At 29.9% G+C, this 13,860-nt stretch overlaps 2 protein-coding genes across 3 annotated transcripts; both read left to right on the top strand.

Moving 5' to 3' along the window:
* The first annotated feature begins 2,778 nt into the window (after positions 1-2,778).
* Positions 2,779-4,805, top strand: LOC123293295 (leucine-rich repeat-containing protein 4C-like). Its single transcript, XM_044874068.1, has 2 exons — positions 2,779-2,885; positions 3,699-4,805. The coding sequence occupies exon 2, from the start codon at positions 3,712-3,714 to the stop codon at positions 4,753-4,755; it is 1,044 nt and encodes a 347-aa protein (XP_044730003.1). The 5' UTR covers positions 2,779-2,885; positions 3,699-3,711; the 3' UTR covers positions 4,756-4,805.
* A 671-nt stretch (positions 4,806-5,476) lies between these two features.
* On the top strand, positions 5,477-7,873 carry LOC123293163 (leucine-rich repeat neuronal protein 1-like). Of its 2 annotated transcripts, none has more exons than XM_044873888.1 (2): positions 5,477-5,582; positions 6,736-7,873. In XM_044873888.1, exon 2 carries the CDS (start codon positions 6,754-6,756, stop codon positions 7,771-7,773), a length of 1,020 nt encoding a protein of 339 aa, XP_044729823.1. In that variant the 5' UTR covers positions 5,477-5,582; positions 6,736-6,753; the 3' UTR covers positions 7,774-7,873. The 2 variants fall into 2 exon arrangements, with proteins under 2 accessions (XP_044729823.1, XP_044729824.1); XM_044873889.1 differs by lacking the exon at positions 5,477-5,582 and adding an exon at positions 6,333-6,410.
* Positions 7,874-13,860: the final 5,987 nt, after the last annotated feature.

The raw sequence follows: 13,860 nt of genomic DNA on the forward strand, positions 1-13,860 counted from the left end.
CTTTTGGAGAATGTTTTACAGGTCGAATTGGGCTTAACATATAAGAACTAATTAGATAATATATGTAATTTTTTCCATTTTCCTCTTTCAGAGAAAGAGAAACATCCAGTCGATAATCCCGTACGTTGGGTACCATAAGGATTGAATAAAATGAGTGGGATGTTTTTCTGTCTCGTTATGTTATCCAACAAGTTCAAAATAACAGATTTTATTAGCTACCTAAAAAATTTTAATCTAAATAGAAAATTGTAATGAAATATTATATTACGCTTTATACGCTCTTATAACACGTGAAAATAAAATATATTTGGCCATATTTATGAATTTTTCTAGCCTGATTTTTTCCTGTCCACGATGTCTTCCTTATTTCTTTCTCAAATTCCCTTCCCTTGGTCCCTTCTTCAATCAGATTGTCCCCTAAAGTGAGCTGTTAAAGTGACATGGTTAGCTGACTGCTTTCAAGTACAATGGGAGAGGGGGGGAGAAGGTAAGGTAGGTCCCATGTGGATTAGACTGGCGAACATTATACGATGGTACATTATGATCTTCAAGCACGTATCACATAGATATTAATAAAATATTAATGCAATTTTTATCGAGTATTTATTAATTAAATTCTCCAAAAAATACATAATGTGTTGGAATAATGGTGCATAGAGTAGAAACTTAAATAGATTAACATCGATTTATATAGATTAAAATTTCAATCAAAGGCACTAAACTCTCAAAATTAAATTATTCAGTTAATTTTAAGATTTTTTTAAATCAAATCCGTAAATAGCTGCTTTTACTAGAAATTTCCTTTAAATAACAAATTATTAATTAAAAATAATAAATAAATAAATAAATACACTTATCAACAATTATAATGTAATAGGTGATGGAAAGGCTATCAAGCAAGCATAAATCGTCTGTTAGTTTTTCAGTCATGTATCCCCCGAAAATATAGACGAATGCAATGTATAGAGGGTCAACGAAGAGGGGTTAGGTATTATGTATTTGTTTCCTTGACATATTTTATTCAAGTGAGGCTTACTAAGCAAATGAGATGAAATCGTATACAACTTAAAGCGAATTACTAGGAGAAAGACTGATTTTTCGACATCTTACGGCTTTTCACATCTGTACAATAACTTCTAATTGAGCAAGTTATAACAGCTACGTTAGTTGGGTTAATGTGAAGAATGTGTTTTGGGGGTGCTTCCTTTCCAGCATCTACTGAGATAGTGGGTTTCAAATTGATACCCTTTAAAATCATGTTTTTAAGAAGCAGTTTCGCCTGAAGACATTCAAAAGACAAAAATTTCGTTCCAATAAAAATATACCAGTAAGTAAAATAGAGGGAAAAATTTGACTTAAGTGATAGAGCTCTGCTGCTTAGGAGTTGTTTTTTTTTTATATAATATGACTATTGAACTATACAAAAATAATCTAAACTTTTAAAAAGATAATTAATTAAAAATTTTGTTTATGTATTTTTCTTTCTTCACCTGATATTTCATAACTAAAAAGTTCAAATTCAATTAATGTGAATATACAGTGTGTCACATTTAAGATGAAGACACCCTCGTATTTTTGTTTAGTTTAAGTTCATAAAATTGCAAAGAGATTCGATTGCTTTATGTTCCTGTAAAAACAATAATTTTCGATCTTTAACAATTTGTCTCAAAGAAAGCCAATATACACTTTTATTTTTGTCATAGCTTCGTGAATTGTTAGACTAGTGACGTCTACTCTATAGGTCATTCTGAAGATCTTTTAACCAACTATAAGACAGTGGCAGAATTTGACCAAATAGTATTTCACTTTTCTATCATTAAACGTTGAATGATAACCCGGCGCGGCGTTAAATAACCATATCTCGCACACCATTAATTTTACAGGAAAAAAATAACTTCAATTTCGTTATTTTATGTGGAGTGTAAAGTGATATACGCCTTTTTTATTATATATACGGTTTTTAAATTATTCGCGAAAAATAAACATTTAGAGCTTCGCTCAATTTCAACTTACCAATCAAGGAAAAGTATTTTCCGTAAAAAGTATCGTATCTTAAGAAATTATGATCCCAGGAAGTCCTATACAAATGAGTTTTAAGAGAATTTCTAAAAACTCGACATATTAATTCACAACCTTTCAAATACCTATACTCTAGGATAACACACGTAAAAAATCATGAACTCTAACTTACTGCCATGTGATAAAAGGGCTCCTAAAAGTCCGCACAAATTTTACATAATGCTAGCAGGCATATCCCTTCTTCCCTTCCCGATTAATATCAGTCAAACTATGTTACCCTTTTTCGGGCGTTTGGGAGGAGGAAGATGGAGAGAAATGTCTGCCACCAGTATGTAAATGGCAGAAATATTTCTCAATTTTTTCTAATTTTATTTCTCCCTTCATTTCTTTCTCGAAAATGGCCGCTCAACCATATATATGTCGTATGAAAAAAATGCTCCACATCGACTCAAGAGCTTAAAAGCTTGATGTGCTCTTGTTAATTTTAGACCTCATAATATTTAACTATTACAATTTTGTCAATAATTCATCTTGTTTAAAATCTCATTCTCGGTGTTACCAAAATTTAAATGGATTATCAATAATGTCATTGGTGATATCATACTTCACCCGTTTATTGAACTTTTGAAAATAATTTTGATAAATATTTCCTCACACAAAAGAATAAAAATTTTTTTTTTTTGTGTAATCGAGTCTGAAATATTTGTTTACATGATGATGTAATAAATATGTGAGATAGAAACAAGAATATATATAAATATGAACTTGAGTCATTTCAATTTATCATTTATATTTGTGATATTGTGCCATAAAAATCAATACCTTAACTTTGAGTGAATTTGATTTCTAATTGAAATTATTTGAAGGTAAGATTCGTTCTTTGTTTTATTTATTTTTTATTATTAAATATTTAGTAATGTACTAATTACATAAAAAATCTAACAATACTCCTAATATGAAAATCTTTCGCCCTATTAGCTCATTTGGTTAAGGCGTAACCAATTCCGTCCGCAGTATGCTTTGGTTGGCGGGTTCGATTCCCGCCGTCGCAACAAAATTAATTTAATTAATAGATGTGATGGGTTGGTGTAGTGCATGGTATATGCATGAAGGAGGTGCATTCAGCCTCTGAAATTGAGGAGCTGATAAATGAAATTATCAGCGGAAAGGTGGTAAAACTCATATGTGGTATCTCAATGGGCTCTATAGCCTATGTGTGTCTTTCGTGTGTTGATACGCAGAATTCGCGTCCCAGAAAGTCTTAAGTATTCTAATCATGCATATTACACGATTTCTGAATTCCAGAAAGTATAACTTTACCACCTATTCTATAACCATAAACAAAATATTGCCTGCTCATATTATACAATGATCGATATACCTTTAAAATTAAATTCGAACTGGCCCCCCTACCAAAATAATAACAATTTACACGATCAGGAAAGGCCATCTTAACTATATACTGAACGCCGGAGTGTGAAAATGGGCTTGCAAAATCAAAATTAAATATTACATTCCTTTTTTTTTGTTTAATACTTCCTCGAAAATAAATTTCGGTATATTTTCAAAAACATCAGATGTAGCAGGATATAGCGTAAAAGGCGTTTTGAGACGAGTAAAATGGCCCAACCCATGCCTAATCAAAAGCTTTAATTTATTAATATTTTTTTATTCTACAGATTGATCCTTACAATGATCAAACTACAGAAAACGTATCTCTACATAGCCGTTTTCACTGTAATCTTACAAATTGCTCAATCTGCAGAAGCAAAATGTAATTTAAGTGGCACAAAACTTTTATGCACCGACGTCAATAATGATGAATTAATTGAAAATATAAAGAAATATCAACCAACATACTTAGTATGCGACGAATGTACAATTTCCAAGCTGAATTTACAAAAATTGGATGTTGGAATCAGAAAGAAATTAGAAATAATTGAAATAATTGAATTGTTAAACATATTAGATTTCGATTTGGACACCTTTTCAGGCGTTGAAAATTTAAAATCTTTAAGATTTAAGAACGCAACATTACAGGCAATACCACCAGAATTATTTAAGCCTTTATCAAAATTGGATGAAGTTATCTTCTCCAATTGTGATGTACGTACAAGGGTTACACATTGCTTTCAACATACACCACAGTTGCGGAAATTTACATTAAAAAATGCATTAATTTATTCCATACAAGCTCAGTGGTTTGAAGATATTCCAAATCTTGTCGAACTAGATTTTAGTGGAAATCGTTTAAAAAATATTGACAAGGATTCGTTTAAAAAATTACTAAAATTAGAAAAAATTATTTTAAATAAAAATGACTTAAAAGTTTTACCAACTGAATTATTTGATAATCAATCGGAATTAAAATATCTTGATGTATCACATAATCCTATCAATCAAATCGATTTGAAACACATTATTGACACTAATAAGAAGTTGGATGTTTTGTTAATACACGATCTTCCATGTCAAACATTTGAATCAAAAGCGGAAGCATTGCAAAACGATTTACAGTTTGTAACTGAGTGTGCTCAAGAAGGTAAAGATGGCCCATATAAATATAAAACATCATGTGTTGATTTACGTTCATATGATAAACGTACACCTAATGAAAAATTAACCATTTTTCAAACAAGCGAGCATGTTTGTAGTGATGAAAACTTTAATGGATTACCTTGTGTATCGAACGACCGAGCTAAAGACCTTTTTAAACCACGTCCAAAAGAGACATAAGTGATATTTTTTTTTGTATTTTGTATTTGAAATAAAATTTTTTAGATAAATATGTTCAGTGTTTTTCTTTTAATATCCTGTACCAAATTGGGGGGCGGTTACGATATCCGTGGCGCCACGTTTTGACAACAGAATATGGTCAAACACACTTAAATAAAGCGAAAACCACAAATATCACGAATACCAATTTTCAAGTTTTGGCTTGGTTTTCGAGATGAAGAAATCTAAAAAGAGAAATTTTTGTCATTTAATTCGCCTTTTTTGTAATGTGATTCATCATCATTCAAGCTTGTTGTCTTGGAGACAAACAAATTTTACTTTACCAATGTACAAAGAGGCTATTAAATTGGTGGAAATTGGTAACAATTTTAATTTACCCTCTTGTATTAGACACAACGGAAACACTTTATTCCATATGGAAAAATTTCAAATTGATGTTCCAACAAACATCGAAAATATGAAAGTGTCTTTATCTTAGGTGCGGCATAATTAATCAAAAACCTCGGTGGCCCATCCTAAACATTTCAAAATTAATATATATGAGCATTAGAAAAACTTTTAACAAAAACTATCAAACCTTAATCTATTTGAAGAACCATAGTCGGACGACCTTAAGTAAATTGACTTACAGTATCTACATTATGATTTGAAATGCATTCATTCTATTAAAATGGTACCGAGTTTTATTAGCTTGATCATTACAAATTAATCGCCCTCATGACGTAAACATTAGTTTATGAATATGATCTTGAAACGTTTAGTTTATTAGTTTATTTTGATTTTGCAACAACGCTAGTCAATTTTGTGCAAACAGCTGAATTTTAAAGGTAAGAAACAATTTTAATTTTAATTTATCCCTTTTTATTAGACACAACGGAAACTCTACATTCTGTATGGAAAATTTATTTCATTCGATAGTTTCTAATAGATAAATAAGACAAATTTTTTTGATTGATTTTTCTCACAACTTCAAAATATTTTTTACTCAAAAAAATATTTTTTATTAGGATAGGTTAGGTTACATTGGCTGTCCATGAAGGACACACTTAGGCTATAGACATATGCCCGCTGATAATTTTCATTTTCCGCTGATAATTTCATTTATCAGCTCCTCAATTTCAGAGGCTTAATGCACCTCCTTCATACATATACCATACACTATACCAGCCAATCACAACTATTAATTAAATTAATTTTGTTGCGACGGCGGGAATCGAACCCGCTACCCTAAGCATACCGCGGACGGAATTGTTTTTTTTATTATAAAATATACAAAAGTTGAACTAACCTGCTGTTACGTGCATTGAGCCCTGAAAATTATATTCGGGCATATGATTATATACATATAAGTGACTCTATTTTAACTATTTTGTGCGTATTTCAAGGTAGATAGAAAACTCGAACTTAAAATAGTGCTGTGCAATTTTGAAAGATCCTACATAAACAAACATGTTATCTTTTTATAATGTTACTGAGGCTGTAGATTTATACAAAATGAAATAAAGTAATAAAATATTTTAAAGATGTTGACGTAATCAATAAATTTTTATAAATACTTGATTCATCTAAATATGTCAAATTGTAGTGTAATAGCATTCGGGCAATAAACTCGTGAACTCTTTACAGATTTAGTTGCTAACCGAAAATATTTTAAGGTAGAAAACAGTGTTCGTAATGTAAATTCATTTATTAAAAAAATATTAATTTTTGAATTTCATCTTTCCAACTTCTGGTATACTGCGTCCTGATTTGAGATCATCCAAAAATTTTATATTTGTTTTTCGTGATTGAATCGGAAAATTAATAAATTTTGCTGAAAATTAATAAATTCAAAAAATTTGTTGCTTAAGGTGTCCCAATACTAAAACGAAATAGTTGCCAAAAAACTCAAAAAAAATTTCTGATCTGATCTTTCGGTATCGAAATACCTTAAAGAGTTGAAATAAAACAATGATAACAAAAATTTAAAAATTTTTTCAGGTAACCAAATCCCATGAAATGTATTTATTACATTTATTACTAACAATATGTGCAATCATATTACAAGTGGCTCAAAGTGCAAATCCAAAATGTAATTTAGATGGTAAAAAACTTGTCTGCACCGATGTCAATAGTAATGAATTCATTCAAAATATCAAAAAATATCAACCAACAGACATTAAATGCGCCGAATGTACATTTTCCAAATTGAATTTACAACAGCTGGATATTGAAATTCGAAAAAAATTACAAAATATCGAAATAATCGAGTTGTTAGATGAACTTGATTTTGATGTGACTACATTTAAAGGTGTTGAAAATTTACAAACATTAACAATTGTGAACACATCTATAAAAACAATGGAGCAAAAATTGTTCAAACCTCTATCAAAATTGCAAGAAGTTCATTTCATACAATGCAATGCACGTAAAAGGGTTGATTTTGGTTTCAAATATACACCACAATTGCGAAAATTATCCATTACGCAAACATTTATTTATCATGTGCTTGATAAATGGTTTCATTATATTAAAAATTTACAGGAATTAGATTTTTCTGACAGTCGTATACAAACGATTGATAAAAAATCATTTAAAGCATTAACAAAGTTACAGAAAATTGTTTTGAGGAAGAATGATATTAAAGTGTTACCAACTGAATTATTTGATAATAATTTAGAATTAAAATATCTTGATGTATCACATAATCCTATCAATCAGATCAATATTAAACATCTCATTGAAACTAATAAGGAATTGGAAGAATTTTTAATGTATGATCTTCCGTGTCAAACATTTGAATCAAAAGCGGAATCATTACAATTCGTAACTGAATACGACCAAGAAGAAGACAATCCATTAAATCACAAACTATCATGTGTTAATTTACAAGCATACGATAAACGTGTACCTAATAAGAAAATAACAGTTTTTCGACAACACTTAATGGATGTTGTAAGCGATAATAATTTCAATGGTTTACCTTGTGTATCGGGCAGCAAATTTAAAAATATTTTTGAACAAATCCCAATATATTAATATTTTAAGGTCAGAATTTGTATTATTTCAAGTTTAACAGAAAAAGTTGTTTAGGAGTTCTATACATTAAATTATTTTTAATAAAGAATAATTGTTAGTGGTTACTGTTTCATTGTTAACACACCTGTGCTTACAAAAATTCACTTTTTAAAGGTAAGGTAATTGATAAACTAATTACTTAAATCTAGTTCTGGAAGTGCCTGAGTATAGAAAATACGAGGAACGATATCTATTGAAAGATTCGAATATTATTCTATAACAAGAAACTAGAGAAAGGCATTAGGTACAAACTATCGTACATTTTTTAGACTTCTTTGCTTCTAGTCAAAAATTTATATGAATTGTAGTTTTAATTTAGTAAAATAACACTGCGAAAGGTTGCTATTGAGATAGCTACGGTTTTTTCCGTATTCTCATAATAGTCGCATCAATGAATGTTTTTCCTCAGAAGTTCTCAATAGCAGCTTCGATTTTTATGATTTCTTTTTAAATGTTTCTATTTGTATATTTTTTTAAATCAGAAACCTTTCAATGAGGAAAAATAATCTGGAAGGGGAAAAAGCAATATCCCGATTTTTTTTTTTTTTTTTGTGCATTTGCAGTTGGATTTAATCTTGTGTAAAAAGATAAAAACACTCGAATAATATTTGATTATGCTGTGCGTAAACGCTATATTTGCCAAATTTGTCCAGGTAAGTAGATTTTTTAAATATTATGCAATTATTTATAATTTTAATGATATTTAATTTTTTTAAATGCATTCTTACTAAAAAAAAAGTGAAAATAAACAATTGACTGAGTTAAAAAAACACTGTTAGCTTTCGATGGTTTCTGTGTGGCCATAATTTCAGAAGATACAGATATTTATGGTATTTACAGATTAAAATGTCTGTTTTGATTTTGTAAGGAAAAAATCAAAAATCACCTTTTCTACCCTCAGTAAAAAGTGGTAGGGGATTATAATATAATTTTTTATCTAAAATGTGAATGGCTAGGTTTCAAATGAGCTGTGAAAATCTAGGTTTGATTGATCATTCTTCACAGAGGTGTATCCGTTCGATATTTCGGAAAAATTTGCAATATTGATTGTATATACACAATCTTATAAAATTATAAATATACGATTATATAAAAATAAAATGACAGTCTAATTATTTTAAAAGCATCAAATAGAAAAAACAGCAAAATAATTCGAAAAGGAATTTAAAAAATTTAAACCATTTGTTAAAAAATAAATTGAGAATTTATAAAATAATTACAACAATAACCAGAGAGTAACATACAAAAATATAACATTTTTTTTCGCAATGAATCCATCTACCTATCCACAGGAATCCAATGACAACAGCATTCTTGTTTTACTCTTTTTTGTTCACAGAAAATGATGATGATGACAATGACAAAACAGTTCCACATTTTGATTTCTGTTCAAGCATTATTATAAAGTGTTTAGTTTATTAATATGTTGTGTAAAATAAAAATTCGGCTCGTTTTTTATTCATAGACCCTTCTTCTATCGTCTATCAATCGCATAAGTGAGAATGATTGTATTATACTGAAAAAGTGAAAATTAAGAAGACTTTATTGCAATAAAAGAAGCAAAAGATATCCATTACTTTTTAGAGATTGATTCGTATACGTAATAATCTATATTTACTAAAATCGAAGGTTTCTATAAGTATTACACATACAATAAAAGGGAAACAAACTCCAAAGTGTGTAGAAAACTGTGGAATCAGTCTAACATGAATGTTAATGTTGTAATCGATTATAAAGTCCTTTTACTGTACTATATATTCATTTTTGAAACGATCCCACGCCTATTCCAACTTTGAAATTTTTCTCGTGACTGCGTGAACTGTATATAGATGGATTTTTTCTTTCTATTTTTATACCCTGTATATAATATGTTTGTCCGTCTGTTTCGCATCACGATAGGTTAGGTTAGGTTAGGTTAGGTTAGGTTAGGTTATATTGGCTGTCCACGAAGGATACACTTAGGGTATAGAGCCTATTGTGATACCCTACATGTGTTTTACCACCTTTCTGCTGATAATTTCATTTATCAGCTCCTCAATTTCAGAGGCTTCATGCATATTCCATGCACTACACCAGTTCATCACAGCTATTAACTAAATTAATATTGTTGTGAGGGTGGGAATCGAACCCGCTAAGCTTACCGCAGACGGAATTGGTTATGCTTTAACCAACTGAGCTAATAGGGCGACCAACGCTTTAACCAACATAGCATCACGATAACTCAGAAGTGAAAAGAAATATCAATCCGAAATTTTTATAGCGTACTTAGCACAAAAAAGGAGAGGTTAAGCTTGAGCTTTACCTCTAGCGACCTATGTCGCTAAATGAGAGACATAGTATCAAGAAATGTTTGAAATTGAAACTCACCTATTAAAAACTTACATGACTTAATAGCAAAGGATACTTGAGGTGATGCTAGAAGCTTAATACAGATGTCAATTGATTTATGACGCCCTCTACTATAATATAAAGTCCCTTAACCACATTGTGAGCGTAGTATGAGTTGAGTTTGAAGAAATAACGAGCAAAAAAAAGAATATTGTGTGATGGTATTTGTTTCAACGGTTATACTTTTGTCCAGTAAAACGTTCGGATAACTGCTAGGAATATTATATAACTCCACTTTATTTGGTTCCATTTGTAACCTATAAAATAATTGTTTCAAGCTAACCGACCACTGTAACAAACAACACAATAATGGTAGAATAATTCAGTAATAATAATAATAACAACAAAAGAAAATAACAAAGGAATGTTATATTGTTCGTGACATTATGTATATTGTTTTTTAACATTTCAAAGTCTCGTGAATAAGACCATTAAACATAACCAACCTATTTTACTGGCAACATTTAGCGGTTTTTTTTAAACAAAATTAAACTATTCTTCTACTTTATTTTTGTATCAATGGATACGATGAGATTTCGCTAAAAAATTTTCAAATACTTATCTATCATATTTATATACAGTGTGTCGCATTTAAGATGAAGACACCCCCATATTTTCGTTATTTATAGGAATAACAATTTGAAATTTTACGTAGTTATTTACTGTGATGGATCACATTTTTTAAGATACTTAACCGAAATTTAAACTTCAAACTCAACCTACAACAAATTGACAAATACGACTGATTCTTAATACTTTGCCTACCATCAGAAATGGTTAGAAATATCGAAGAAAACTATAAGAAGAATATTTTTTCATAACTATATACTGATTTTCAAGACAAATTTAGTATTTTTAATTTGTTCATTATTTTGGTCTTTACTTAAAATTATAAGTTTATTAAGCAAGTACAAGTTTTCAAATGAGTTTTTGAGGTTCCAAATTCGATGATTTCTCGCAGAGATACAGCTGTTTGAAATTTCGGTCAAACTTTGAGTAAAAATTTGGTTCCTTTATTTATTCATACACTGCGCCAAATTAATAGTTTTTTTTTTATATTTTTGTAACTTTTCCGGCTCAAAAGGTTGCCGACCTCTAGTCTACACGAATTTTTGATATTTTCCCTATAATTAAAAAACTGTACGCTACCTTTAGGCCTATATGAGACTGACCTTTTAGAGAAACTTTAAAAAGGCCTTTTAGATACAGTTTTTTTGTCTTGCTAAAGCAATGTTTCACATATCTCTAGACCCCTATGGATTTAAAAATAAAAATCGTCTTATAAAAGTGATGATAATAATGACGAACTAAACAACAATGTCTTACATTTCACACACTTAGATAATATACTGGGTGTCTCCATGAACCTGGTTCAATTCGAACAGTGAAATGGTAAAATAATTAGGTAATTTAAAACAATAATTCAAAAGAACAAACTCAACTCAAATATTTGAATTTCAATTAAAATATTTCCAAAAATTTGTCCCAAAAAATGATAGCTCTCAAAGTATCCTTTTCATCTCATCTGATGTCCTTGACTACCACTTTGATATTGATTTTAAAAGGAGTGTTATGAGTTTAAAGTGTTTATTTGTACATGTGTTTGTTTCTCAGTGGCATCGTAGCCCCTAAACTGTCTAACCGACTCGATTGAGAACATTTTATAGCAAAGTTTCTAAAGATTATTGGTTTACAAGGAATAAATGGCATTTGTCGGGGGGTTTTTTAAATTTTGTAAATTTTACTTGTTACACCACTCAAGCAGCGATACCACTGATCCACTTGGCAGGTTGAGTTCAGATTGTATTTTAAGCGCTTACTTTTGACCATTCTTAATGATCACGCGTGTTTAGTGCTTTTTTCCCAACCTTAAAGTGCCTAAGACGTCTGCTTTCATTTCAAAATTGATGGAGCAAATGGACGAATTGTGAAATAAAGTAAGTGACTAAATCGGCTTATTTTGGTGCTGAAACTGGCATGGTAGAGCAATATATAAATCTTTCAGATGCACCCTATCCAAACAAAAAATAATCGAAATTCTTATCTCTTAAAAAACTTATTAAAAAGTACATACACATAACAAAGATTCATTACCTTACATACATACAAGGAGGTACACGTAAGTACACAAAAGATATAAGCATACAAAAACCTTAAACCTTATATACAAACGGTATTCTTTTGTTTACTTTATTATTTACCTTTCTCCTTCAGGCAACTTGTCAAAAAATAAATAAAACATCCACAGAAAAAAAAGAACTAAAGCTACATACGTAGGTACAAAAAAAAAAATAACAAGTACATAAATCTCTTATCAGAATCAAAGTTATTCAAAATAAAAATCATGTATAATGCCTATTCCATATGTTTTATGGATTTAAATGAATCCATCTGACGCCGCGCTGTATGTAGAAGACCCTTAGGTACACAGAATTAGATAAAATAACAAACACAATTTTTTTTTTCAGTGCAATTCATTACTTCAATAATATTAATTAAAAATTGAAATTAACCCTTGACATAAATCAAGTCTGATCGATTCGTTAGTGGTATCGTAGCTTCTCTAAACGGTTGAGCTGACTTTTTTTGTTTGTTGGAATGGTAATTTGATCAAGAGTGTTCATAACTATGCTTCAAGAAAATCTACTCAGACGTTTAAAGATCATCACTTCTTTTCTACTTGTTTTGTGTAAAAATAACGTAGTTTAGAATAGTCGCGAGGAAATAACCTTTAAAACAAAAAATTAAAATCAATTTATCCATTTAGGAGCTACGATACCACAAATTCAAGTCTGATCGTTTTTGTATTTTGTATCATCGTAGCTACTAAACGAAAGAACGGATTTTGATTAATTTGTTTTTGTTTGAAGGAAATTTGATCGAGAGTATTCTTATCTATTTTTAGCTATGTGTCAAGCAAACCTGCTCAGCCGTTTGAAGATCATCGCCTCTTTTCAAGTTATTTCGAGTACGGAACCCTAAACTCGCACTTGAAACATAGATAAGAACTTGGTCGATTACTAACAGTTACATAAATATACAGATACTCAAAAATGATAAACTTATAATATCCTACTGTTTAGGCAGGTGCTAAAAAAATTGTCTGGAGTATAATTCTTTTATGTTACTTACACCCCAAAATTACTTTTCCACCTAGTCCTAGTCGCTATTTGTTAATAATTTGAGTACTCTCAAAACCTAATTACATTAGGCTATAGGTTTTGTACCAGGTACAAAAATAACACATCACTTAACGAAATTTCACACTTTACTGGTTGGTAATTTTCGTGAACTTTTTTATTTTGCCTTTTCCGGTTTGATAATTTCTAAATAAAAAGAGCTATTTCGTTAACTTGACATTTAGTAAGTCAGCTAGCTTAATTTTTTAAAACTACTTCACAGACCAAATAAAAATTTTTGAAATGATAATATGAACATAAAAAGGCCAAATTTTTCATATAGGAGTTTTCCATGTGGTTGAAAAATTCAACTTTAGATCAAAATAATATTTTTGCAGTTTCGAGTTTTTCCAATTTTACGATTTTGCAGGATTCAGTTTTGAAAACGCCTTCATGACTCGCCTTCTAATGCTTGGTTTATCCACATTACAAGTATGTAAATACATTGGATACTGCAGTGTATAAAAAGTAATCACGGAAC

Source organism: Chrysoperla carnea, chromosome 2 (genome assembly GCF_905475395.1).
Source record: "Chrysoperla carnea chromosome 2, inChrCarn1.1, whole genome shotgun sequence".
Lineage (NCBI taxonomy): Eukaryota > Metazoa > Arthropoda > Insecta > Neuroptera > Chrysopidae > Chrysoperla > Chrysoperla carnea.